We start from the raw sequence: 24,234 nt of genomic DNA on the forward strand, positions 1-24,234 counted from the left end.
AAAGGAAAATCTCAGCTTGCTTATGGGCACTCTACCTATTGTCAGTTGTGCTGTCTGCTAGCAAAGAAAGAACTCAGGCTTCTGTTTTTGAACCAGTGATTTTGTTAGAACTTGGTAGGTAGCTAATGATGTATTTCAAATTCTGATTGCTGGTTGATGTGTGTCAGACTGTTGGTAATGTATGACTCATCTCACTGTGGACACTTGACATCAATGTTCTTTAGAAAATACAGCCCTAAAAGCATTTTCTACAATCTGCTTTTGAAGGCAATGCTTCATCTGTAAAGACCGCTTATTCTTGACAGTTTCAGGTAGCTCAATAAACTTTTAATTACATAGTTGTGTAAGACCATTAGGAGGCCAAGGGTACTTCTGTCAGTACAGTAATTTGATAATAACTATGCCATCCCAATCCTGTATTTTAATTTATTTTTTATATATAACTTTTTGTTGGAAAGTAGAGAAAAACACTCCTTGGCAAATCTTCCACAGCCATTTTGAGTGGGGAGAAAACCATGGAGTGCCAAATTCCCTCTTGACCCTCCAGAAAGAATGGACATTTACTCCCAAGCATAAACTAACTAATCAGCTAAATGGGCATTGGATCAGGCATTAACTTGTTAAATTCCATAATCAAAACATCTTATTTGAAATGCAATTTGACTATTCATCACTCTTCCAGTAAAACTAACGTCACCTGAAATTCTTTTTATTTATAGGCCATCTTAACTGAAACAAGAGATGGATCTGAAAGGGGTACGAAGCTAGGAGTGGGGTAGACATTAGTATTAGTTCAAGACCATCCATAACTTAAATTTATAAATTTAAATAAATAATCTCAAAAACCACATTTAATTTCAAAACCCTTCTCTATTTTAAACACTTCAGTCATATTACTTTCTGATGGAAGATGATTTAGATTAAATCAGTGCAGTTTTGTCAAGCTCTGCTCATATGTGAAATCTCTGGATTTTATTTATTAGTTGTGGCCCTACATTCTACTTTCTCTAACTTAGTTGTATCTTTTTTTTCAAATAAGTAGCCTACCAATCATTTATAATGTTCTTTATAAAGGGATACTTTAGAAAGTACTACTTCACGCAATGTCCAGTCAACCCAGGGAACTAGTTGTCAGTACTTTCCCCAGGAATTTAAATTAGAGGTGGTGTTTGAATTTACGGGGGGAAGGGGAGAATAAACTGTTGACTAAACTGGTAACACTGCGGTAACTAATTGACTACCTGGGGGGAGGTATGGGAGGTATAGAGGAGTTCACGGTTCATCATACCTATGCTCAAAAAGACAGCCTGAACCTTTAGGTGTTTGACTAACTTGATAGTGCCCCATTTACTGTACTGTGGGCAGAAAGGTGATGGTTAGAGGTCAGAGATCTAAGTGGGATCCCCTCAAGGAGGCCACTAAGGGGTCAGAGATGCAGTTACCTTGGGAACTGATAGAACCCAATGAAGCAACTCAGTAGCAGCCTTGCAGTTATTTATGTAGAATGTGTCAAATGTTCCTTACTCTCTACCATGTGGACATGTTAGAGAGGCCTACTGCCTAGTTCTTTAAGAGTTTGTCTCCGCACAGAGCCTCACAGAACTCCAGTGCTCATAGTTTCCATCAAAAATACACCCATTTACCTCCATTTTTGTTTTCTGCCTACAGATCAGTTTTGTCTGTCTTAACAAATTATTCCTTAGCTCATGCTTAGAGTTTATACAACAACCTGTCATGTCAAACTCTATAGGAAGAATTCCAAAAATCTAGATCATATTAAATTTACAATGTGCCACTATCTAGACCAGTAGTTTTTTAAATTAAAAAGTAAATAGATTTATCTGACATGATATATATTTTGCAAATCCATGATAACTCACAACTATTAAATTGTACCTGTCCAAATGTGTCTGTAAGGATATATATCAAAATCTTTTACTAATACAGATGCTAGATTTATAGGTTCAACATTTCCAACTTTATTTCTGGAACCTCTCTTTTTAAAAGAGGAAAAACAACTGAGGAGAGTTGGCAGTTTTTCAAAGGGACACTATTAAGGGCCCAAAAGCAAGCTATTCCGCTGGTTAGGAAAGATAGAAAATGTGGCAAAAGACCACCTTGGCTTAACCACGAGATCTTGCACGATCTAAAAAATAAAAAGGAGTCATATAAAAAATGGAAACTAGGACAGATTACAAAGGATGAATATAGGCAAACAACACAGGAATGCAGGGGCAAGATTAGAAAGGCAAAGGCACAAAATGAGCTCAAACTAGCTACGGGAATAAAAAGAAACAAGAAGACTTTTTATCAATACATTAGAAGCAAGAGGAAGACCAAAGACAGGGTAGGCCCACTGCTTAGTGAAGAGGGAGAAACAGTAACAGGAAACTTGGAAATGGCAGAGATGCTTAATGACTTCTTTGTTTCGGTCTTCACCGAGAAGTCTGAAGGAATGCCTAACATAGTGAATACTAATGGGAAGGGGGTAGGTTTAGCGGATAAAATAAAAAAAGAACAAGTGAAAAATCACTTAGAAAAGTTAGATGCCTGCAAGTCACCCGGGCCTGATGAAATACATCCTAGAATACTCAAGGAGCTAATAGAGGAGGTATCTGAGCCTCTAGCTATTATCTTTGGAAAGTCATGGGAGACAGGAGAGATTCCAGAAGACTGGAAAAGGGCAAATATAATGCCCATCTATAAAAAGGGAAATAAAAACAACCCAGGAAACTACAGACCAGTTAGTTTAACTTCTGTGCCAGGGAAGATAATGGAGCAAGTGATTAAGGAAATCATCTGCAAACACTTGGAAGGTGGTAAGGTGATAGGGAACAGCCAGCATGGATTTGTGAAGAACAAATCATGTCAAACCAATCTGATAGCTTTCTTTGATAGGATAACGAGCCTTGTGGATAAGGGTGAAGCGGTGGATGTGGTATACCTAGACTTTAGTAAGGCATTTGATACGGTCTCACATGATATTCTTATCGATAAACTAGGCAAATACAATTTAGATGGGGCTACTATAAGGTGGGTGCATAACTGGCTGGATAACCATACTCAGAGAGTTGTTATTAATGGTTCCCAATCCTGCTGGAAAGGCGTAACGAGTGGGGTACCGCAGGGGTCTGTTTTGGGACCGGCTCTGTTCAATATCTTCATCAACGACTTAGATATTGGCATAGAAAGTACGCTTATTAAGTTTGCGGATGATACCAAACTGGGAGGGATTGCAACTACTTTGGAGGACAGGGTCATAATTCAAAATGATCTGGACAAATTGGAGAAATGGTCTGAGTTAAACAGGATGAAGGTTAACAAAGACAAATGCAAAGTGCTCCACTTAGGAAGGAAAAATCAATTTCACACATACAGAATGGGAAAAGACTGTCTAGGTAGGAGTACGGCAGAAAGGGATCTAGGGGTTATAGTGGACCACAAGCTAAATATGAGTCAACAGTGTGAAGCTGTTGCAAAAAAAGCAAACATGATTCTGGGATGTATTAACAGGTGTGTTGTGAGCAAGACACGAGAAGTCATTCTTCCGCTCTACTCTGCTCTGGTTAGGCCTCAGCTGGAGTATTGTGTCCAGTTCTGGGCGCCGCATTTTAAAAAAGATGTGGAGAAATTGGAAAGGGTCCAGAGAAGAGCAACAAGAATGATTAAAGGTCTTGAGAACATGACCTATGAAGGAAGGCTGAAAGAATTGGGTTTGTTTAGTTTGGAAAAGAGAAGACTGAGAGGGGACATGATAGCAGTTTACAGGTATTTAAAAGGGTGTCATAAGGAGGAGGGAGAGAACTTGTTCACCTTAGCCTCTAAGGATAGAACCAGAAACAATGGGTTTAAACTGCAGCAAGGGAGGTCTAGGTTGGACATTAGGAAAAAGTTCCTAACTGTCAGGGTGGTTAAACACTGGAACAAATTGCCTAGGGAGGTTGTGGAATCTCCGTCTCTGGAGATATTTAAGAGTAGGTTAGATAAATGTCTATCAGGGATGGTCTAGACAGTATTTGGTCCTGCCATGCGGGCAGGGGACTGGACTCGATGACCTCTCGAGGTCCCTTCCAGTCCTATAATCTATGAATCTATGAATCTATGAAAATAATGGAACCAATTTCACTATTTTTCAGTTACCAGGTACTTTTCTATACCACATAAAATAATGGTTCAATTATTTGACCTCAATCTTACATAAACCATTGTTGCTCAGGACTGTGTCTACCTTTTAGCCTTAACAGTTAGTCCTGCCTGCTGGATGCGCTTAAAAACTTTTTCCAGGTGCTCCATGTGCTCTGCCCATGAATCAGAAAAAATGGCCATATCATCGAGGTAGGCAACTGCAGATTCTCCCAATCCCGCTAGGAGACCATCTACAAGTCTTTGGAAGGTGGCGGGTGCATTTCGCAACCCGAAAGGGAGTACATTGAATTCATACACCCCTGCCTGGGTGACGAAGGCTGACCTTTCCTTAGCGGGTTCATCTAGTGGTACTTGCCAGTACCCCTTGGTTAAGTCCAAAGTAGAGATGAATTGGGCATGTCCCAATTTCTCCAATAGCTCATCTGTGCGTGGCATTGGATAGTTGTCAGGACGAGTTACAGCATTTAGCTTACGGTAGTCCATGCAAAAGCGTATTTCCCCATCTGGTTTGGGAACTAGAACCACTGGAGATGCCCATGCACTCTTAGAGGGGCGGATTATACCCATCTGTAGCATGTCCTGGATCTCCCTTTGTATAGCAGTTTTGGCATGAAGTGACTCCCGGTAGGGTGGGGTTCTAATAGGGTGAGCATTACCTGTGTCAATGGAGTGGTATGCCCGTTCGGTCCATCCTGGAGTGGCTGAGAAAATTGGTGCAAATCTTGTGCACAGCTCCTTGATCTGCTGTCGCTGTGGACGTCCAAGGGTCGTGGAGAGGTTCACCTCTTCCACGCCACCATCCTTTTTTCCTTCGTAGTAGACACCTTCAGGCCACTCCGCGTCATCTGTTTCCTGGGCTGTAAACTGGCAAACGTTTAATTCTCTGGAATAAAAGGGCTTAAGAGAATTAACATGGTATACCTTAGGCTTTATGTTGGAGGTGGGGGAGGCTATGAGATAGTTAACAGCTCCTAGGCGCTCCTGGACCGTGAATGGTCCTTCCCACGACGCTTCCATTTTATGGGCCTGGAGCGCCTTTAAGACCATGACTTGGTCTCCTACTTTGAAGGACCGTTCTCTGGAATGTTTATCATACCAGGCCTTTTGCTCTTCCTGAGCATTCTTTAGGTTTTCTTTAGCAAGGGCTAAAGAGTATCGGAGGGTGCTTTGTAGGTTGCTTACAAAGTCTAGAATGTTAGTTCCTGGAGAAGGCGTAAACCCCTCCCATTGCTGCTTCACCAACTGTAATGGCCCCTTAACCTCACGGCCATACACAAGTTCAAATGGTGAAAACCCTAAACTGGGATGTGGTACAGCCCTGTAGGCAAAAAGCAACTGCTGCAACACGAGGTCCCAATCATTGGAGTGTTCATTTACGAATTTACGTATCATGGCCCCCAAAGTTCCATTAAACCTCTCCACCAGGCCATTGGTTTCATGGTGGTAAGGGGTGGCAACCAAGTGATTCACCCCATGAGCTTCCCACAGGTTTTCCATGGTCCCTGCCAGGAAATTAGTTCCCGAATCTGTAAGGATGTCGGAGGGCCAACCTACCCTGGCAAAAATGTCTGTTAATGCCTGGCACACACTTTTAGCCCTGGTGTTGCTTAAGGGTACTGCTTCCGGCCATCGGGTAGCAAAATCCATGAAAGTCAGTACGTACTGCTTTCCTCTGGGTGTCTTCTTTGGGAAAGGACCCAGAATATCCACAGCTACGCGCTGAAATGGGACCTCAATTATGGGTAGTGGCTGGAGAGGGGCTTTAACCTGGTCTTGGGGCTTTCCCACTCGTTGGCACACCTCACAAGACCGGACATATTTAGCAACGTCCTTGCCCATTCCCTCCCAGTGGAAGGACTTCCCCAACCGGTCTTTGGTTCTGTTCACCCCAGAATCGCCACTGGGATGATCATGGGCTAAGCCCAAGAGCTTTACCCGATACTTAGTGGGAACTACCAACTGTCTTTGAGGATGCCAGTCTTCCTGGTGCCCACCAGAAAGAGTCTCCTTGTATAAAAGTCCTTGTTCTACAACAAACCGGGATCGGTTAGAAGAGCTGAGAGGCGGTGGGGTGCTCCGCGCCGCCGCCCGAGCTTTCTGAAGGCTGTCATCTGCTTCCTGCTTGGCCTGGAACTGTTCCCTTGATGCTGGAGACATCAGTTCCTCCTTGGACTGTGGACTGGGGCTTGGTCCCTCTGGAAGCGATGCAGGTGCTGGGGCTGTTTCCATTGACTGTGAACCGCTGTCCACTGGTGCACTATGTGGTATTTCAGGCTCTGGCTGAGCCTCTTGGGTAGGGTTATCTGCTGCTTGTGCCAGTTCAGGCTTGCTGGTGCCCTCTGGCATTGGAGTTGTAGACGGGTTTGCAAGCGCTGGACTCCGTGCTGGCAATGGTTCTGGTGCTGGTTGCGTTGCCAGTTCCGGTTCTGGGACTGGCTTTGGCTGGGTCTCTGGGATTGGATCCACTACGGCTGTTGCAGTCGTTGGCAGGGGATCCAGTTCCACCACCTTTGTCTGGGTCTCCGGTAACACAGACGGGGCCCTGGTGGACGGCTCAGGAACAGGGATGGGGGTGAAAGCTTGCTTAGCCTTTGCTAGTTCCAGTTCATGTTTCCTTTCTTTTTCTCTCTCCTCCATCTCTTTTTCTTTCATCTCCATCTCTTTTTCTTTCAGCTCCATCTCTCTCTTGTGGGCCTTCTCTTTGGCTTTTTCCAGCTCCATCTCTCTTTCATGGGCCTCCTTTTTGGCTTTTTCTTCTCTTGCCCTCTGCTCTGTCTCGAGTTTTGTTAATTGAAGCAGTCTCTGATGTTTTCTTTCATTTTCTTCTGCTTCTAGTTTGGCCAGTTCTATTTTTTTAGCTACTTCTTTGGTAGTCATTTTCCTGTTTTCTTGTGCTGGGTCACACCCCACTGCAGTTGACTGAAACTGGGAAGCTCTCAGCTCTGGCTGCTGTTGAGTTAACAGAGACTTTCTAACTAGCTACTCCCGAGGATGTAAAAAGAAAAAAAAAAACAATTCAGCTTGTAAAGTCCTTTTACCAGTCAAGTTTGCTAATTGAACCCTTCTCTTAACAAAGGACCTGTTAAAAAAACTTAACACCTCTGCCTTCAGGCAAGGAGAGATAAGATATGCATCTATCTACTTCCAAATCGGCTTTCCAAGCAGCTAGAAGGAAAAAAAAATCTCACTGGCTTTTGGGTTTAAAATGATCCCACCGCTATCCACCATGTCAAGGCTGGATCCCCACTTTGAACTTTAGGGTACAAATGTAGGGGCCTGCATGAAAAACTTCTAAGCTTAACTACCAGCTTAGCTCTGGTTCGGCTGCCACCATTTCAATAGATTCCCTCCCTGGGAAGCCTTGAAAAACCTTCACCAAATCCCTGGTGAAAACAAATCCAAACCCCTTGGATCTTAAAACAAGGGGAAATTAACCATTCCCCTCCTTCCTCCCACCAACTCCTGGTGAATCAGTTCCAACCCCCCTGGGATCTACAACAGGGAGAAATTAACCATCCCCCCTCCTTCCTCCCACCAACTCCTGGTAAATCAAGATCCAAAACCCTTGGATCTTAAAACAAGGAAAAATCAATCAGGTTCTTAAAAAGAAGGTTTTTAATTAAAGAAAAAGGTAAAAATCATCTCTGTAAAATCAGTATGGAAATTAACCTTACAGGGTAATCAAACTTAAAGAGCTCAGAGGACTCCCCTCTAGTCTCAGGTTCAAAGTACAGCAAACAAAGATAAACACTCTAGTAAAAGGTACATTTACGAGTTGAGAAAAACAAAGGAAAACTAACACGCCTTGCCTGGCTATTTACTTACAAGTTTGAAATAGGAGAGACTTGTTTAGAAAGATGTGGAGAACCTGGATTGATGTCTGGTCCCTCTCAGTCCCGAGAGCGAACACACTCCCAAACAAAGAACACAAACAAAAGCCTTCCCCCCCCCAAGATTTGAAAGTATCTTGTCCCCTTATTGGTCCTTTAGGTCAAATGCCAGCCAGGTTACCTGAGCTTCTTAACCCTTTACAGGGAAAAGGATTTTGGAGTTTGAAGTCTCTGGCCAGGAGGGGTTTTATAGTACTGTACACAGGACAGCTGTTACCCTTCCCTTTATAGTTATGACAAAGGTGTAATCAGTTATTCTGTTCTGGTGAGATTTCAAAACGGCTAGTTTTGCCTAACCCAGCAAAATGTTCGCCAGTCGGGAAACTGACTGAATGTGAGCCCTGTATCTCACGCCGAGAACAAACAGGGGGTTGGAGAAAACCAATCCCAAACTGCTGAAAAGCTGCTGCAAAAATAACCAAAAAGAGGAATCAAATGGGGGCAATGTAGGAAAAAATGAAACACCATGTTTGAAGCCAAACAGAAGGGGCCTTCTGCAGACACCGTAGGAGTAATATGGTGTACAAAATGATTGGTTGCTATGATGCTATGCTGGACCCTCTGCTGTAAATTGCTGGAGTGCTTAGGAAGAGGAGGTTTGAACAATGTCTTCCAAGCCAGGGACATAGACATTCTCCAGGATGTATCAGAGAGATCAGAGAGTGTGGCATAATGCCTCACCTTGACACTCATTCCATAGAGCAGCTGCTTGGTCATGGTTGCAAAAGGAAGATTCACCAAACCCTTCCAGGACAACGCTCCGCCTGGTTGCACAAGGATCTCATCCATAGGAGGGGAGACAGCTAGTGAGAAGAACATTCCCCCTGGAAGAATAATTCCTGCAAAAACTCTCTGCAAATACTAAGCAGGCCACTGAGCGAGTGCCACCTGGAATTCAGAAAGGGCCTTATTCAAAAGACATACAGACTGGATTCTTGTCTGAACAGCTGTCCTGACTTCCAGCTTGACTAACTAGGAACAAGCATGTGGAACATCTAGGTCAACCCAGCCTGTTTAATGGCAGAAAACAGCTCCTGGAGGAGAGCAGGCAAAAGTGGGTTAAAATACAGCGACTGTTCCAGAAGCCATAAACTGGAAAACAGCTGGTCTGGCTGTGCACTTTGCAAAAGTCGCCAGGCTTTAAAAAGACCTTTCTAAAATAGGGGCAAATCTAGACTCCGTAATCGACCAGGTGCCAACAAAAATAGGTGAGACTCAAAGCCCATCTCCCCAGCATGATAGAGGAGAGAAACAGCAAGGGATTTGTAGGCCTGTGGGCAGTCAGAGTAAAGTAACCATTGAACAGACTGGCGATGAAAGGCCACCACCCTGCTGGTTAAATCAGTGAGTCCCTGGCTCCCTTTATCTAATGGCAGGAACAGCAAAGCAGGGCACAGTCAGTGGTAATTATTAAAAAAAAAGATTTATATACCACTGAATCTAGTCCAAAAGGCCCAGGGGAGGGTGCAGAGACACAGTCCGGTGCCATAAGATTAAGGCCACAAGATTTTGGCAATCAAAACCCATCCCTGAAAAGAGAATCCAGGAAGGAGCCAGGCCATTTTTGCAGGTGGCCTTGCACCTTCTCCTCAGCCCCCTCCCAGTTCCTTAGCAGGGCCGGCTTTAGGCCTATTCCCCCGATTCCCCCGAATAGGGCCCCACACCTTAGAGGGCCCCGCGCCTAAGAGGGCCCCGTGCCCTAAAGAAGAGCACCTAACTTAGGCGCCTTTTTAATTTTTTTACCCACCCGGCGACGGTCCGGGTCTTCGGTGGCATGGTGGCGGCGGGTCCTTCACTCGCTCCGGGTCTTCGGTGGCATTTTGGCGGCGGGTCCTGGAGTGAGTGAAGGACCCACCGCCGAAGTGCCACCAAAGACCCGGACCGCTACCGGGTATTCGAATTGGGCCCCGCACTTCCTAAAGTCAGCCCTGTTCCTTAGCATATAGCATTCACATCCAACAAAGACCTGCATCACCTTAATCTCAGAGGTGCCCCATTGGAATTGCTGGGGCCACAAAGGGGGACCGCTACACTGTCAAGGACTCGGTAAGACTGAATTGCTCTGAGCCCTGTTAATGCAGGTAGAAGTGCTTGTTCATACGCTTGTAAACAAGTGCAAAATGCCTGCTTGTCACAGTGATAAAAACTCTGATATCATCAGCTTAGGCTGACAGACAAACTGGGAAAGCATCCAGCAGCCCGGCATGGAAAGGCCAGTCAGACAGCTTCTGCAGAGATGCAGGAATGGCTCCAAACTAAGAGCATACAGCATCCCAGACAGAGGACACCCCTGATGAATGCCTCTGCAAACTAGAAAGCAGTGGCTAAGACCCCCCCCCCATTAATCTTTAAGACACTAAAAACTTCATGGTACAATAAAGAAATATATGAAGAGAACACTGGCCCAATCTCAAAAGCTTCTAATGTTTTGAAAAGCTAACTTTGGTTAACTAAAGGCCTTCTTTTGGTCCATTGAAATAAGCCCCACATCCAGACTACATTAGTTCACATTAAAAATATAATGAATTAAAAAAAAATTATCCAAAATACAGTGTTTAAGAATACAATATGTTTGATCAGCATGTATCAGAGTCCAGACTTGGTCGGTTGGCTAAGGCCCTGGATAAAATCTTATAATCAGAACAGAGAAAAGAGATAGGTCTCCAGTTCCATAAGTCACAAAGGTCCCCTTTTTTGTGCAGCAGGTTGATCACTGCCCTGTGGCAACTGAGGGGCAGTGCTATCTCCTGGGCACACTCCAGCACCACTAGAAAAATGTCAGGACCAATCAAATGCCAGAAATGCTTGTAAAATTAAGATGGCAGCCTATTGATGCCTGAGGCCTTGGCTGTAGGGGGCTGCTGGACTGCACCAGAGAGCTCCTGTAGCAATAGCGAGATGTCCAGGCACTGCTTTTCCTCACCAGTCAGATGGGGTAACCCCTGGTGCAGCTCTTCCATTGCCAGGACATCACAGGCTTCAGATGAGTACAGAGTACTGTAAAAAGCAAAAGCTGCTTTCCAGATCTCAGCAGGGTCAGCTGTCAGATGACCATTTGGCAGCCAGAGGCAAAAATCCTGCCCATGATCTGTAGACTTTTTCTCTAACCTGAAACAGAACCTTGGAGGGAGCATCATTTTCACGGAACTGAGTAAAACGGACCTTAACCAGGGTTCCTTGCTCCTTCCAAGCTCCTCAGGAGCTGGTACTTCTCAGTTAAGGTTTGGGGAATCTGCACTGGGTTTCCCACATCAACATTGCCAAAAAGGTGCAAGACGTCTCATTCCACTCATGATACAAGGACCACGTGGCAGGCTGGGTATACTGCTGGCAGAACATTTGTATCTGGACCTTCCCGACATTCCACTACTGTCTCAAGGACTCAGACAGAGGCTTGTGCTGCTGCCAATGCTTCCAAAACACAGCAAATAACTGGGTGAAATTCAGGTCCTGTAACAATTTGGTATTAAAGCGCCAGCGGGAAGCACAGGCAGGATGAGGGAGAGAAATACTGAGAGTCATCATGATGACCAGACAAGTGAGTGGGAGACATGGAAGACTGAACATCCATATTCATGCTGGCGTTCATGGTATAAAAGTGATCCAGTCTAGCCCCTAGCAGCACCATGGAGACTAGAAGGAGAGAGCCAAGCAGCAGAGCAACAATGAAAAGTGGGATAGAAAGTATTTTTAACAAAACAAGCCATTGGGAGACCTATATATCTTGAACAATCCCTGCTTCCTCACCTTTCTCAACAACTTCTTAAGATGGGAGTGTGTCTCATCATCAACCAGGATATCTCTCAAGACAAGGGCAGCTGAGTGAACAAAGTGTGGTAAATCAGGGAAATAGGCCTCAACCTCAACTCCCTGCTTCCCTTTAGTGCTATTCAAAATATCACTAATCTCCTCCACATAGTGCCCACCTTTCATATCTATCTGATGGACTGGAACATCAGGAACCAATAAGGAGACACAGAGATCATCATCATCCTCTTCAGCTTCCTCAGACTCCACCAGCTCAGAAGAACATTGCGCTGTCATTGCAATACTCTCATCATTCATGAAGGAGAGAGATTCAGGGTGGGCAGTTGGTATATCTATTTTCCCAAGAGGGGTAGGCCACCCCGCCCCAGGCTGGACCCAGCATCATCACTGCAGCATGCAGGATTGGGGGCTTGAGGACTCACCATACCACGGGAAGACAGCAGCGCACTGGGAGCTGCAGGCATGGAGCTACCACCAAACACAATGTTATCCTCCTTCTCAGGGCACACTGCTCCATCCTCAGCCACTACCAGCTCAGGGGCCTCCAAAGTCTTAGCTCTTTTAAACCCAGTCCCGCATAAATCCATCTCATCAGTCTGTTCTTCACCCCCATCTCTAGAACCCCTCTACTTGCTCTGCAGGGAGGTGCTCCTCAACCTCCAGGACTTGCTTCTGTACAAGCACAGGTTATGGAGTCACAACAGAGGGTTCTTCTGGGGACGCGGTGGCTTGCTGTCTGGCAAGGGAGGGGGAGATGGAATCTGTCAGTGCAGATGCAGGCGGTCCCTTGATGTCCCAGCCCTCTCCCCACTATCCTGGGGTCTCACATTCGTACCAGTGACCCCCAAGCCAGCAATGTGTGGGCCGGAACCCCTCAAATGACAGGAAACATTCAATGTTTTTAGAGGTAGCAAACACTGTATAATCCACCCTCTCCATGTGGTGCTTTAAAACCAGGTTCAGGGGCTGTTCAGGGTTATTTAACATCATAAAATGCCTCACATCTGGGTTATTCGAGGCTAGCAGAATCATCCCACCAGCAGAAACTATATTCCCCCCTTCACATAATGGGGAAATTAGACACTCATGTCTCATTGTGAAGGAAGGGGATGACATCGGAAAAACTACTTTATTAGCAGGAGTAAACAAGGGAAATACTTGAACAAAAGACTCCTTGACCCAGAGTCCCTCTTGTACCAAACAATTCACAAACTGCTCCTCGACCAGGAAAATCACTATGGATTTGCTCATTCGAGAGGCAGATTTTACAGGAGCACAGCCAATAACCTTACCTACACTCAGCAACACGTCCTCCACAGTGCAGGAGGCAGCAGGGACACACCAAACCCCATGCTTGCAGATCAAATCACTAAACCCATCTGAAGTGGACTCTATGGAGAAAACCTCCTCAGCTCCAAGGAAAAAGGGGAGGGAACCAATAACACCCATAAAAGAAAGAAACTGCAAGTAACAAAAGAAAAAAACAAACATAGACTAACAGAAACCCAGCTAGTACACACAGCACCCAACAAACAGCCTCACTTGAGGCAGGGGAAGGATAAGGAAGAGACAGACAGATTCCACAATAGCCCACAATAGGTAACTCCTCTGGCACGTGGCCAACCCAGGTTTAAAGCCTTGGTCTGAATCAGACAGATCAGGGACTTAAACCTGGATCCCCTACATCCACAGTGAATGCTCTTCATGGAGAGAGTGAATCTTTTTCTCCCAACTGCTAACGTAGAACAAATTTTGAAAATGTTCACAAACTGGAAATATTGTTTTTCAACCAGCTGTACTTTGTAGAGTAAACAATTATTTTTTTCCATTCATTTATTCCTTTATTGCTCCCCAGTGACTGAAGGATGAATAAGTTGAGATGTTAGTACTGTAAAGCCTAATTGCATTTGTGCAAATGGTTGTTTGCTGTCACTGTTCATAATGTAAAAAGCAACAGAGGGTCCTGTGGCACCTTTGAGACTAACAGAAGTACTGGGAGCATAAGCTTTCGTGGGTAAGAACCTCACTTCTTCAGATGCAAGTAATGGAAATCTCCAGAGGCAGGTATATATCAGTGTGGAGCTAACGAGGTTAGTTCAATCAGGGAGGGTGAGGTGCTCTGCTAGCAGTTGAGGTGTGAACACCAAGGGAGGAGAAACTGTTTCTGTAGTTGGATAGCCATTCACAGTCTTTGTTTAATCCTGATCTGATGGTGTCAAATTTGCAAATGAACTGGAGCTCAGCAGTTTCTCTTTGGAGTCTGGTCCTGAAGTTTTTTTGCTGTAAGATGGCTACCTTTACATCTGCTATTGTGTGGTCAGGGAGGTTGAAGTGTTCTCCTACAGGTTTTTGTATATTGCCATTCCTGATATCTGACTTGTGTCCATTTATCCTCTTGCGTAGTGACTGTCCAGTTTGGCCAATGTACATAGCAGAGGGGCATTGCTGGCATATGATGGCATATATAACATTGGTGGACGTGCAGGTGAATGAGCCGGTGATGTTGTAGCTGATCTGGTTAGGTCCAGTGATGGTGTTGCTGGTGTAGATATGTGGGCAGAGTTGGCATCGAGGTTTGTTGCATGGGTTGGTTCCTGAGTTAGAGTTGTTATGGTGCGGTGCGTGGTTGCTGGTGAGAATATGCTTAAGGTTGGCAGGTTGTCTGTGGGCGAGGACTGGCCTGCCTCCCAAGGTCTGTGACAGTGAGGGATCATTGTCCAGGATGGGTTGTAGATCACTGATGATGCGTTGGAGAGGTTTAAGCTGAGGACTGTAGGTGATGGCCAGTGGAGTTCTGTTGGTTTCTCTTCTGGGCCTGTCTTGTAGCAGGAGGCTTCTGGGTACACGTCTGGCTCTGTTGATTTGTTTCTTTATTTCCTTGTGTGGGTATCGTAGTTTTGAGAATGCTTGGTGAAGATCTTGTAGGTGTTGGTCTCTGTCTGAGGGGTTGGAGCAGATGCGATTGTACCTCAGTGCTTGGCTGTAGATGATGGATCGTTTGGTGTGACCGGGGTGGAAGCTGGAGGCATGAAGGTAGGCGTAGCGGTCAGTGGGTTTTCGGTATAGGGTGGTGTTAATGTGGCCATCGTTTATTTGTACGGTGGTGTCCAGGAAGTGGACCTCCTGTGTAGATTGGTCCAGGCTGAGGTTGATGGTGGGGTGGAAGCTGTTGAAAGCATGGTGGAATTCTTCCAGGGCCTCCTTCCCATGGGTCCAGATGATGAAGATGTCATCAATATAGCGTAGGTAGAGAAGGGGCATGAGTGGACGAGAGCTGAGGAAGCGTTGTTCCAGGTCAGCCATAAAAATGTTGGCATATTGTGGGGCCATGCGGGTTCCCATAGCGGTGCCACTGGTCTGGAGGTATATATTGTCACCAAATTTGAAATAATTGTGCGTGAGGATAAAGTCACAGAGCTCAGCAATAAGTTGTGCTGTGTCATCATCAGGGATACTGTTCCTGACAGCTTGTATTCCATCTGTATGTGGGATGTTTGTGTAGAGAGCCTCTACATCCATGGTGGCTAGGATGGTGTTTTCTGGGAGGTCACCAATGCATTGTAGTTTTCTCAGGAAATCTGTGGTGTCACGGAGATAGCTGGGAGTGCTGGTGGCGTAGGGTCTGAGTAGGGAGTCCACATATCCAGACAGTCCTTCAGTGAGAGTGCCAATGCCCGAGATGATGGGGTGTCCAGGATTTCCAGGTTGGTGGATCTTAGGTAGTAGATAGAATAACCCCGGTCGGGGCTCTAAGAGTATATTGATTTGTTCCTGTGTTGGTGTAGGGAGTGTCCTGAGTAGATGGTGCAGTTTCTTAGTGTATTCCTCAGTGGGATCTGAGGAAAGCGGCCTGTAGAATTTGGTATTGGAGAGTTGTCTGGCAGCCTCCTTCTGGTAGTCAGACCTGTTCATGATGACAACAGCACCTCCTTTATCAGCCTCTTTGATGATAATGTCAGGGTGGTTTCTGAGGCTGTGGATGGCATTGCGTTCTGCACGACTTAGGTTATGAGGCAAGCGATGTTGTTTTTCCACAATTTCTGCCTGTGCATGTCGGCGGAAGCATTCTATGTATAGGTCCAGACTGTCATTTCGACCCTCAGGAGGAGTCCATGTGGAGTTCTTCTTCCTGTGTTGTTGGTGGGAGGGTATCTGTGTATCAGTGCGCTGTTCAGTGTTATCATGAAAGTATTCTTTGAGTCGGAGGCGGCGAAAGTAGGCTTCCAGATCACCACAGAACTGTATCATGTTCGTGGGGGTGCTGGGGCAAAAGGAGAGTCCCCGAGATAGGACAGACTCTTTTGCTGGGTTGAGTGTGTAGCTGGATAAATTGACGATATTGCTGGGTGAGTTAGGGGTACCCCTGTTGTGGCCCCATGTGGCAGGTAGGATTTTAGACAGCTTACGGTCCTTTTTCCTTTGTAGAGAGGTGAAGTGTGTAATGTAGATCTCCTGTCTTATTTTAGTAAAGTCCATTTGTGTGGAGGGTTGGTTATTTATGAAAGTCTCCAGGTTGGAGAGCTCTTTCTTGATGTTTTTCTGTTTGCTGTATAGGATGCTGATCAGGTGGTTCCTCAGTTTCTTTGATAATGTATGGCATAATCTCTCACTGTGGTCTGTGCAGTATGTAGATAGCAATGGATTTTTCACCTTCAGTCCATTTGGTATGATGTCCATCCGTTTGCATTTGGAAAGGAAGATGATATCTGTCTGTATTTGTGCAAGTTTCTTCATGAGGTTGATAGATTTCCATTCCATACGGCTAAATGCAGTGCCTTGCATGGTGTCAAGTATCAGAGGGGTAGCCGTGTTAGTCTGAATCTGTAAAAAGCAACAGAGGGTCCTGTGGCACCTTTGAGACTAACAGAAGTACTGGGAGCATAAGCTTTCGTGGGTAAGAACCTCACTTCTTCAGATGCAAGTAATGGAAATCTCCAGAGGCAGGTATATATCAGTGTGGAGATAACGAGGTTAGTTCAATCAGATCAGCTACAACATCACCGGCTCATTCACCTGCACGTCCACCAATGTTATATATGCCATCATATGCCAGCAATGCCCCTCTGCTATGTACATTGGCCAAACTGGACAGTCACTACGCAAGAGGATAAATGGACACAAGTCAGATATCAGGAATGGCAATATACAAAAACCTGTAGGAGAACACTTCAACCTCCCTGGCCACACAATAGCAGATGTAAAGGTAGCCATCTTACAGCAAAAAACTTCAGGACCAGACTCCAAAGAGAAACTGCTGAGCTCCAGTTCATTTGCAAATTTGACACCATCAGATCAGGATTAAACAAAGACTGTGAATGGCTATCCAACTACAGAAACAGTTTCTCCTCCCTTGGTGTTCACACCTCAACTGCTAGCAGAGCACCTCACCCTCCCTGATTGAACTAACCTCGTTAGCTCCACACTGATATATACCTGCCTCTGGAGATTTCCATTACTTGCATCTGAAGAAGTGAGGTTCTTACCCACGAAAGCTTATGCTCCCAGTACTTCTGTTAGTCTCAAAGGTGCCACAGGACCCTCTGTTGCTTTTTACAGATTCAGACTAACACGGCTACCCCTCTAATACCTGTTCATAATGTGTTTCAAGTTCTTGGCTAGTATGCTGGGAAAGCTCATATGATATTTGGCCAGAGTTTAAATCTGGCCTTTCTAAAAAGTGCTTTCTTACCATGCATTGGTGAAAGTTATTAGTTGATATACTTGCATCATCTGTTGCCCTTCTTTATTGTGTGGGTTTTTTTTCATTTTGCGATGTCTTTTTGAAAAGTTCATGCTGGAATTTGCTGTCTGTAAACAGATGTGGTTATACATAATCCATGACTTGATGAAGTTATTAGGATGCAGTTGAGCAGCTAGCAAGAGGTGGCAGAAACAATAGTTTGATAGGCAGGCTAGTTTCTATCCTTTGGGTTGATAACAAATAGATCTTAATTAAGAGCTTTCCGTGACTGCAAAATCACAACTGGTGTCACCTTTCTCCATATTCTGAAACAAAAACAATGAGGAATTGAATTATTTTGGTCCTTGTATATTTTTTAAATGTCATCTTTTGAAATATGGTAACTTCAATAAAACTGGAATTAAAATGTCCAAAAATAAATATCATTTTCTATAATCTGTTACTACTTCAGGTTTTTAAATGTCTATTCTTTTTCCCCCCTGTGCTTGCTATGGATCTAGACAAAGCCTGGTGTTATTCGTCCAGGGCCAGTGAAAACAAAAACCTTATTAAAAACGGAGGAGCCCTATCAACCAAACCCTTTCAAAAAATACCTTGAAGAAACCAGAGATCCAGATATTGAGCAGGTGAGTGCTTTATTTAAACTTCACCCCCGCCGCCCTGAATTTGTAGTGGTTGTCAGTTTCCTAAGAAGCTGATGAAGTTGAATCTTGGATTCTTGTTTATTTATGTGCATATATATTAAATAGCAGCAATATATACACCACCCTCCCATTTTATATTTAAATACTTTACTATTAAAATTGTATCAGCCCAGATGATGATCCATTTCGTATTATGCAGTGGCTTAGCTCCTTCTCTCTGGCTTTTAAATGAGTGGAAAATAGCCTGTATATGAATATACAGCCTGTATATTAATGAATTATGATCATGGTCATTTTGTAGCATCTGTATGTAATTTTTTAAGACATGGACTCATTAGGACTAGAAGGCTTTGTAACCTTATACAGAACCATCTACTGGCAAGTTAATGTGTCCTGATACAAAGCATAACATAAACAAGAACTGCCTGATTAGATAACCAGCCCTTATTTTTGATAATTTGTTACCCATGTCAATTTAAAATCAAACTTTGCTTCCAGTATCAAACATGCCACTTTGTGTAATGTCTTTAAGAACATCTTGTAGGGTCATTAAGAGCACCTTGTAGTGATAATACAGTATTTTTCATTTCTGAGCGACTTACTGACTTGGGTCGGCCACTGTCTCAAAGCAACTATATGTGTGTGAATCTATCAATCTATATAGGTAAATATGTGTTTGTGTGTATTACTTTGAATTAAAACCTTTAACACAATATGTAATTAAATTCATGGAGAAGCTTCCAATTAACGTACACAGTATGCTGTGAATCATCCATCTGGTAGGTTGTAGAGGATCACAATGCTGAGCAGTTCTCTTGCCAGACGAAATGGGAACAAGGCACCTTTATAATTAAATTCTCCCTAGCTCTAGGGCCTTCTAATCACATTTTAATCACTCTAGGAACAAAAAAGTAATAATTAAAAAGCTTTGTTGTTAAAAACATTTAAAAAAGAAAGAATTTTATTTTAACTGTCTCCCTCCCCACAATGGGACAAATTCTACTCTCATTTGTCCTAGATTGGCTCCATTGACTTTCCCAATAGAGTTGCACTGGTGTAAATCAGAGCTAAGTCTGGCCTATTGTCTGTAATATACCAATGGGCTCGAACATCCTCTGCATGTGTTTTCATAAATGCTTCTTTATAAAATATAGGGTTTGTCTCTAGAGCTGGATGACCATGGGAAATAACAACACTTGGAACTTGAATCAACAATGTGATGCTGTTGCAAAAGAAGCAACTGTAGTTTTGTATTGCTTTAACAGAGGCATAGCATGTAAGTCACGGAAATGATAGTACTGCAGTAGTCAGCGCTGCTTAGAACTCAGCTGGAGTACTGTGTCCAATTTTGATCACCGCTATATAGAAAGGATGTAGAGAAATTGGAAAGGATCCAGAAGCAAGCAACAAAGATGATCAAATGGATGAAATGCAAGCCATATGAGCAAAGGCTGAAGGAACTGGGTATGTTTAGTATGGAAAAGAGGAGATTAAGGGGGGACATGATAGTGGTCTTCAAATACTTGAAAGACTGTCATAAAAAAGATGGAGCAAAATTGTTCTCTTTTGCCACAGAGGGCAGGACAAGAAGCAATAGGTTCAAACTACAGCATAGCAGATTTAAATTCAATCTCAGGAAAAACATCCTAACTGTAAGAACAGTAGGACAATAGAGCAGACTGCCCAGGAAAATCATGGAATCTCCAAAGAGAGTTTGGCTAGCCATCCATCTTGGATGGTTTAGACACAACAAATCCTGCCTCTTGACAGAGGGTTAGACTAGATGACCCTTGCAGTCCTTTCTAAGCCCATGTTTCTCTGATTCTAGATCTGAGTAAGAAACAGTTTTCCTTACCCACAAACATTTTTGAGATTTCAAAAATTTTCCTGTTCCACAATGGGATGAAATTGAGTCCTTTGAAAAAGTTTAATAAAAAATGAGAGAAAGTGGGAGAGGCAGATCCACCCTAGAATAGTCAGGTGGTTAGCCACTCACATAGGATGTGGGAGATCCAGTTTCAGATCGCTCTGTCTAACCACATACAAGGTGAGTGCCCTAACCACAGGGCTATAGAGTCAAGTTTCTCTCACTGGCCCACTGAATATTTAAAAATGTATATGTAGTAGAACAGGTCTAACAAGAGAGATTGAGAGAGAGCCATCTGTGACACTCTGTACCTCGAGGGAACACCCTACACCCCCATGTTCATCTTTATAAAATGATTGTGTGGTATCCAATGCAAAGTTTGTCATATTGGGTGTCTTCGGAAGGCTCATAATGCACTGAGCATGGTTGTTATTGTGATGTTATAGTAATTGTTACAGTCATATTATAGTAAGGTTATAGGTTACAATTTCATGTATATAGTTATGAGGCTGAAAATGTGTCCTCATGGGTTAAAGGAAGCCCATGCAAAAACTCTCCAAGAACAGAGAGGCAGTTCACACCTCATAAGGGCATGGATGGGACAAACCCAGCCCAGCCTCACAGGAGCAATGGACACTGGCTTAGGCAGCAACAAAATAATGTGTTAGACCCTCGTGGGAGTCACTCCCTTCCTTTGGTCAGTGTGGGTCTGTGATGAGGTAATGCTCACCTGACTCTGAAGGGAGGGGGGGGCAAAGTCAAGAGGAAAGAAAGGACATGATAAAAGGGAGAGACATTTTGCCATACTCTCTCTCTTCCACCTACATCTACAGACACCACCACCACCAAGCAACTGAAACGCTGATCAAAGAGGAGACCCTGACTGAAAAGTAACCAGCCAGCCTGTGGTGAGAAGCATCTAAGTTTTTAAGGACATCGAAAGTGTTAAGATCAGTTTAGAATGCGTTTTGCTTTTATTTCATTTGACCAAATCTGACTTGTTATGCTTTGACTTATAATCACTTAAAATCGATCTTTATAGTTAATACATTTGTTTATTCTACCTGAAGCAGTGTATTTGGTTTGTAGTGTGTCATAGGCTCCCTTGGGATAACAAGCCTGGTACATATCAATTTCTTTGTTAAACTGATGAACTCATATAAGCTTGCAGCATCCAGCGGGTATAACTGGACACTGCAAGATGGAGGTTCGTAGGGTTGTGTCTGGGACCGGAGATGTTGGCTAGTGTAATTTGCTTGCAAGTAGCTGGGAGCAGCTTACATGCCAGAGGCTGTGCATGAACAGCCCAGGAGTGGGGGTTCTCATAGCAGAGCGGGGTAAGGCTGGCTCCCAGAGTCAAGGATTGGAGAGACTTAGTAGGTCACCAGTCCAGACAACATCAGACGGGAACGTCACAGTGGCGCAGCAAGCAAGGTGTATGTACGGCTTGTTAGTCCAAGTGAAGTTCACACTTTAAGCACTGATATTTGTGATTTTAAGTGAGTCTTAAGTTCAGTGGCTAAGAACAGTCAGAAGGAGGTCACAGTTTTGTTATTTTCTGTTTGCTTATTTCGGGAAAGGGAAGTAGGAACAGAAAAGCAGGAAAATGAGTGAAAGCAGTGAAGTGATTGCGAAGTTGGAGCTTTTTAGGCTGCAGTCTGCAGAAAAGAAGCGGGAGCACCAGAGATTACTGCAACTGAAAGAACTGTAGATAAAAGAAAAAGAAAGAGTCAGCCAGAGAAGAAACTGCACACAGAAGGGCTATGGAAGAAAAAGAGAAAGAGAGAGAAGAAAGAGAAAGAGTAAGAGAGTGGGAAGAAAGAGAAAGAGAGTGAAAAAAACAACTGGAACTGCTAGAGAAGCAGAACCAGAACCCCCTGACCCCAACGAGTCCCATCAAGTAGCTGGTAGCAGCTTACATGCCAGAGGCTGTGCGTGAACAGCTCAGGAGTGGGGCTTCTCACAGCTGAGCAGGGTAAAGCTGGCTCTCAGAGTCAAAGATTGGAGAGGCCTAGTAGATCACTGGTCAACATAACACCAGAGGGGAACGTCACACCATCTGAGAATAGTCTGATGATAAGGGCACCCACCTGGAATATGAGAGAATCAGGCAGAATAGTGACATGAACTTGGTTCTCCCAGATAAGTGCCCTAACCACCTCGCTACTCTGGGATGAGTCTCTCTCTCTCTCTCTCCCACCCCTCCCTCTCCGCCACCTGATCGCCATTCCTCCCCTCCACCCATGCTGGTTTTGACCAGAAATTTCATCTTGGACCTGAAAAGATATCAATTAAACTTTCATATTTCTGCAAAAAGCTTATTTTGATGAATTAGTGTTTTCTGACAAAAAACTGTTGTGTTATAAAATTTCCAACAAGCTCTTCTCAGCAAGATATCCTTTGCAGTGATTAGCTGAATATTCCTGACTGCTTTATTACTATTTATTTAAAAGGCCGAGTGCCCTTATGTATAGGAGTAAGTTTGTAGGATCCGAATCTGTCTAGTTTCTCTGTGGGCATCAATTTGATGTCAATGGCAAAACTCTCAATTGAAATGTATTACTCTGCAGCTTATCCTTTAACCTACTTTCTTTACTCTACATTAAACCTTAGCCAACCATTTTGAACTTAATATTAGAATTATTTTATATATGTACATAAGCTCTATTGTGCCTAGAGGCACAGGCCCATTGGATGCTGAGATGGTTAGTTGCAGAGAGGAACACATGCTTCCCTTTACTGGTTGACCTTAGGGTTGACCACAACCAACTACCACAATTTTAAACACCACAATCTCTGCCATCCCTCGGTGCTAAGTGGTGTTTTAAACATGTTAATGAACATATGTTGGCAAACATGTTTGCAAACCACACTTCATTTTCCTAGGCTGGACAGGGCCTTAGTATCACCATGAGATGTGATGGCTTTGTCAGACCATTTCTCCAATTTGTCCAGATCGTTTTGAATTATGACCCTGTCCTCCAAAGCAGTTGCAATCCCTCCCAGTTTGGTATCATCTGCAAACTTAATAAGCGTACTTTCTATGCCAATATCTAAGTCGTTAATAAAGATATAGAACAGAGCCGGTCCCAAAACAGACCCCTGTGGAACACCACTTGTTATGCCTTTCCAGCAGGATTGGGAACCATTAATAACAACTCTCTGAGTATGGTTATCCAGCCAGTTATGCACCCACATTATAGTAGCCCCATCTAAATTGTATTTGCCTAGTTTATCGATAAGAATATCATGCGAGACCGTATCAAATGCCTTACTAAAGTCTAGGTATACCACATCCAAGGCTTCTCCCTTATCCACAAGACTCGTTATCCTATCAAAGAACGCTATCAGATTGGTTTGACACGATTTGTTCTTTACAAATCCATGCTAGCTATTCCCTATCACCTTACCACCTTCCAAGTGTTTGCAGATGATTTCCTTAATTACTTGCTCCATTATCTTCCCTGGCACAAAAGTTAAACTAACTGGTCTGTAGTTTCCTGGGTTGTTTTTATTTCCCTTTTTATAGATGGGCATTATATTTGCCCTTTTCCAGTCTTCTGGAATCTTTCCTGTCTCCCATGATTTTCCAAAGATAATAGCTAGGGGCTCAGATACCTCCTCTATTAGCTCCTTGAGTATTCTAGGATGCATTTCATCAGGCCCTGGTGACTTGCAGGCATCTAACTTTTCTAAGTGATTTTTAACTTGTTCTTTTTTTATTTTACCTGCTAAACCTACCCCCTTCCCATTAGCAGTCACTATGTTAGGCATTCCTCCAGACTTCTCGGTGAAGACCGAAACAAAGAAGTCATTAAGCATCTCTGCCATTTCCAAGTTTCCTGTTACTGTTTCTCCCTCTTCACTGAGCAGTGGGCCTACCCTGTCTTTGGTCTTCCTCTTGCTTCTAATGTATTGATAAAAAGTCTTCTTGTTTCCCTTTATTCCTGTAGCTAGTTTGAGCTCATTTTGTGCCTTTGCCTTTCTAATCTTGCCCCTGCATTCCTGTGTTGTTTGCCTATATTCATCCTTTGTAATCTGTCCTAGTTTCTATTTTTTATATGACTCCTTTTTATTTAATAAATTTCAATTGGTATTCTATTTAAAAAATGTGATTTAAAACTGCGATTTAATTGTGATTAATTTTTTTTAGTTAATCGCGTGAGTTAACTGCAATTAATCGAAAGCCCTAGTGTGTACATATGCTTGCTGTTGTGT

General features: G+C 43.7%; 1 protein-coding gene across 37 annotated transcripts in view; it reads left to right on the forward strand.

The window, feature by feature from the left end:
• The window catches only part of MLIP (muscular LMNA interacting protein), a 177,235-nt gene that overhangs the window by 112,143 nt on the left and 40,858 nt on the right, over positions 1-24,234 (forward strand). For 30 of the 37 annotated variants that reach the window (XR_010599470.1, XR_010599472.1, XR_010599471.1 and 27 more), the window contains one exon: positions 18,006-18,131. The exons of 4 other annotated variants lie outside the window; for them this stretch is intronic. Coding sequence is in view for 28 of the 33 variants with exons in the window: in XM_065587818.1 (XP_065443890.1) it covers positions 18,006-18,131 (126 nt within the window). In the remaining 5 variants the exon portion in view is untranslated. 3 more of the 37 variants (XR_010599473.1, XR_010599474.1, XM_065587826.1) reach the window with 3 other exon arrangements.

Source organism: Chrysemys picta, chromosome 3, assembly GCF_011386835.1.
Source record: "Chrysemys picta bellii isolate R12L10 chromosome 3, ASM1138683v2, whole genome shotgun sequence".
Classification (NCBI taxonomy): Eukaryota; Metazoa; Chordata; order Testudines; family Emydidae; genus Chrysemys; species Chrysemys picta.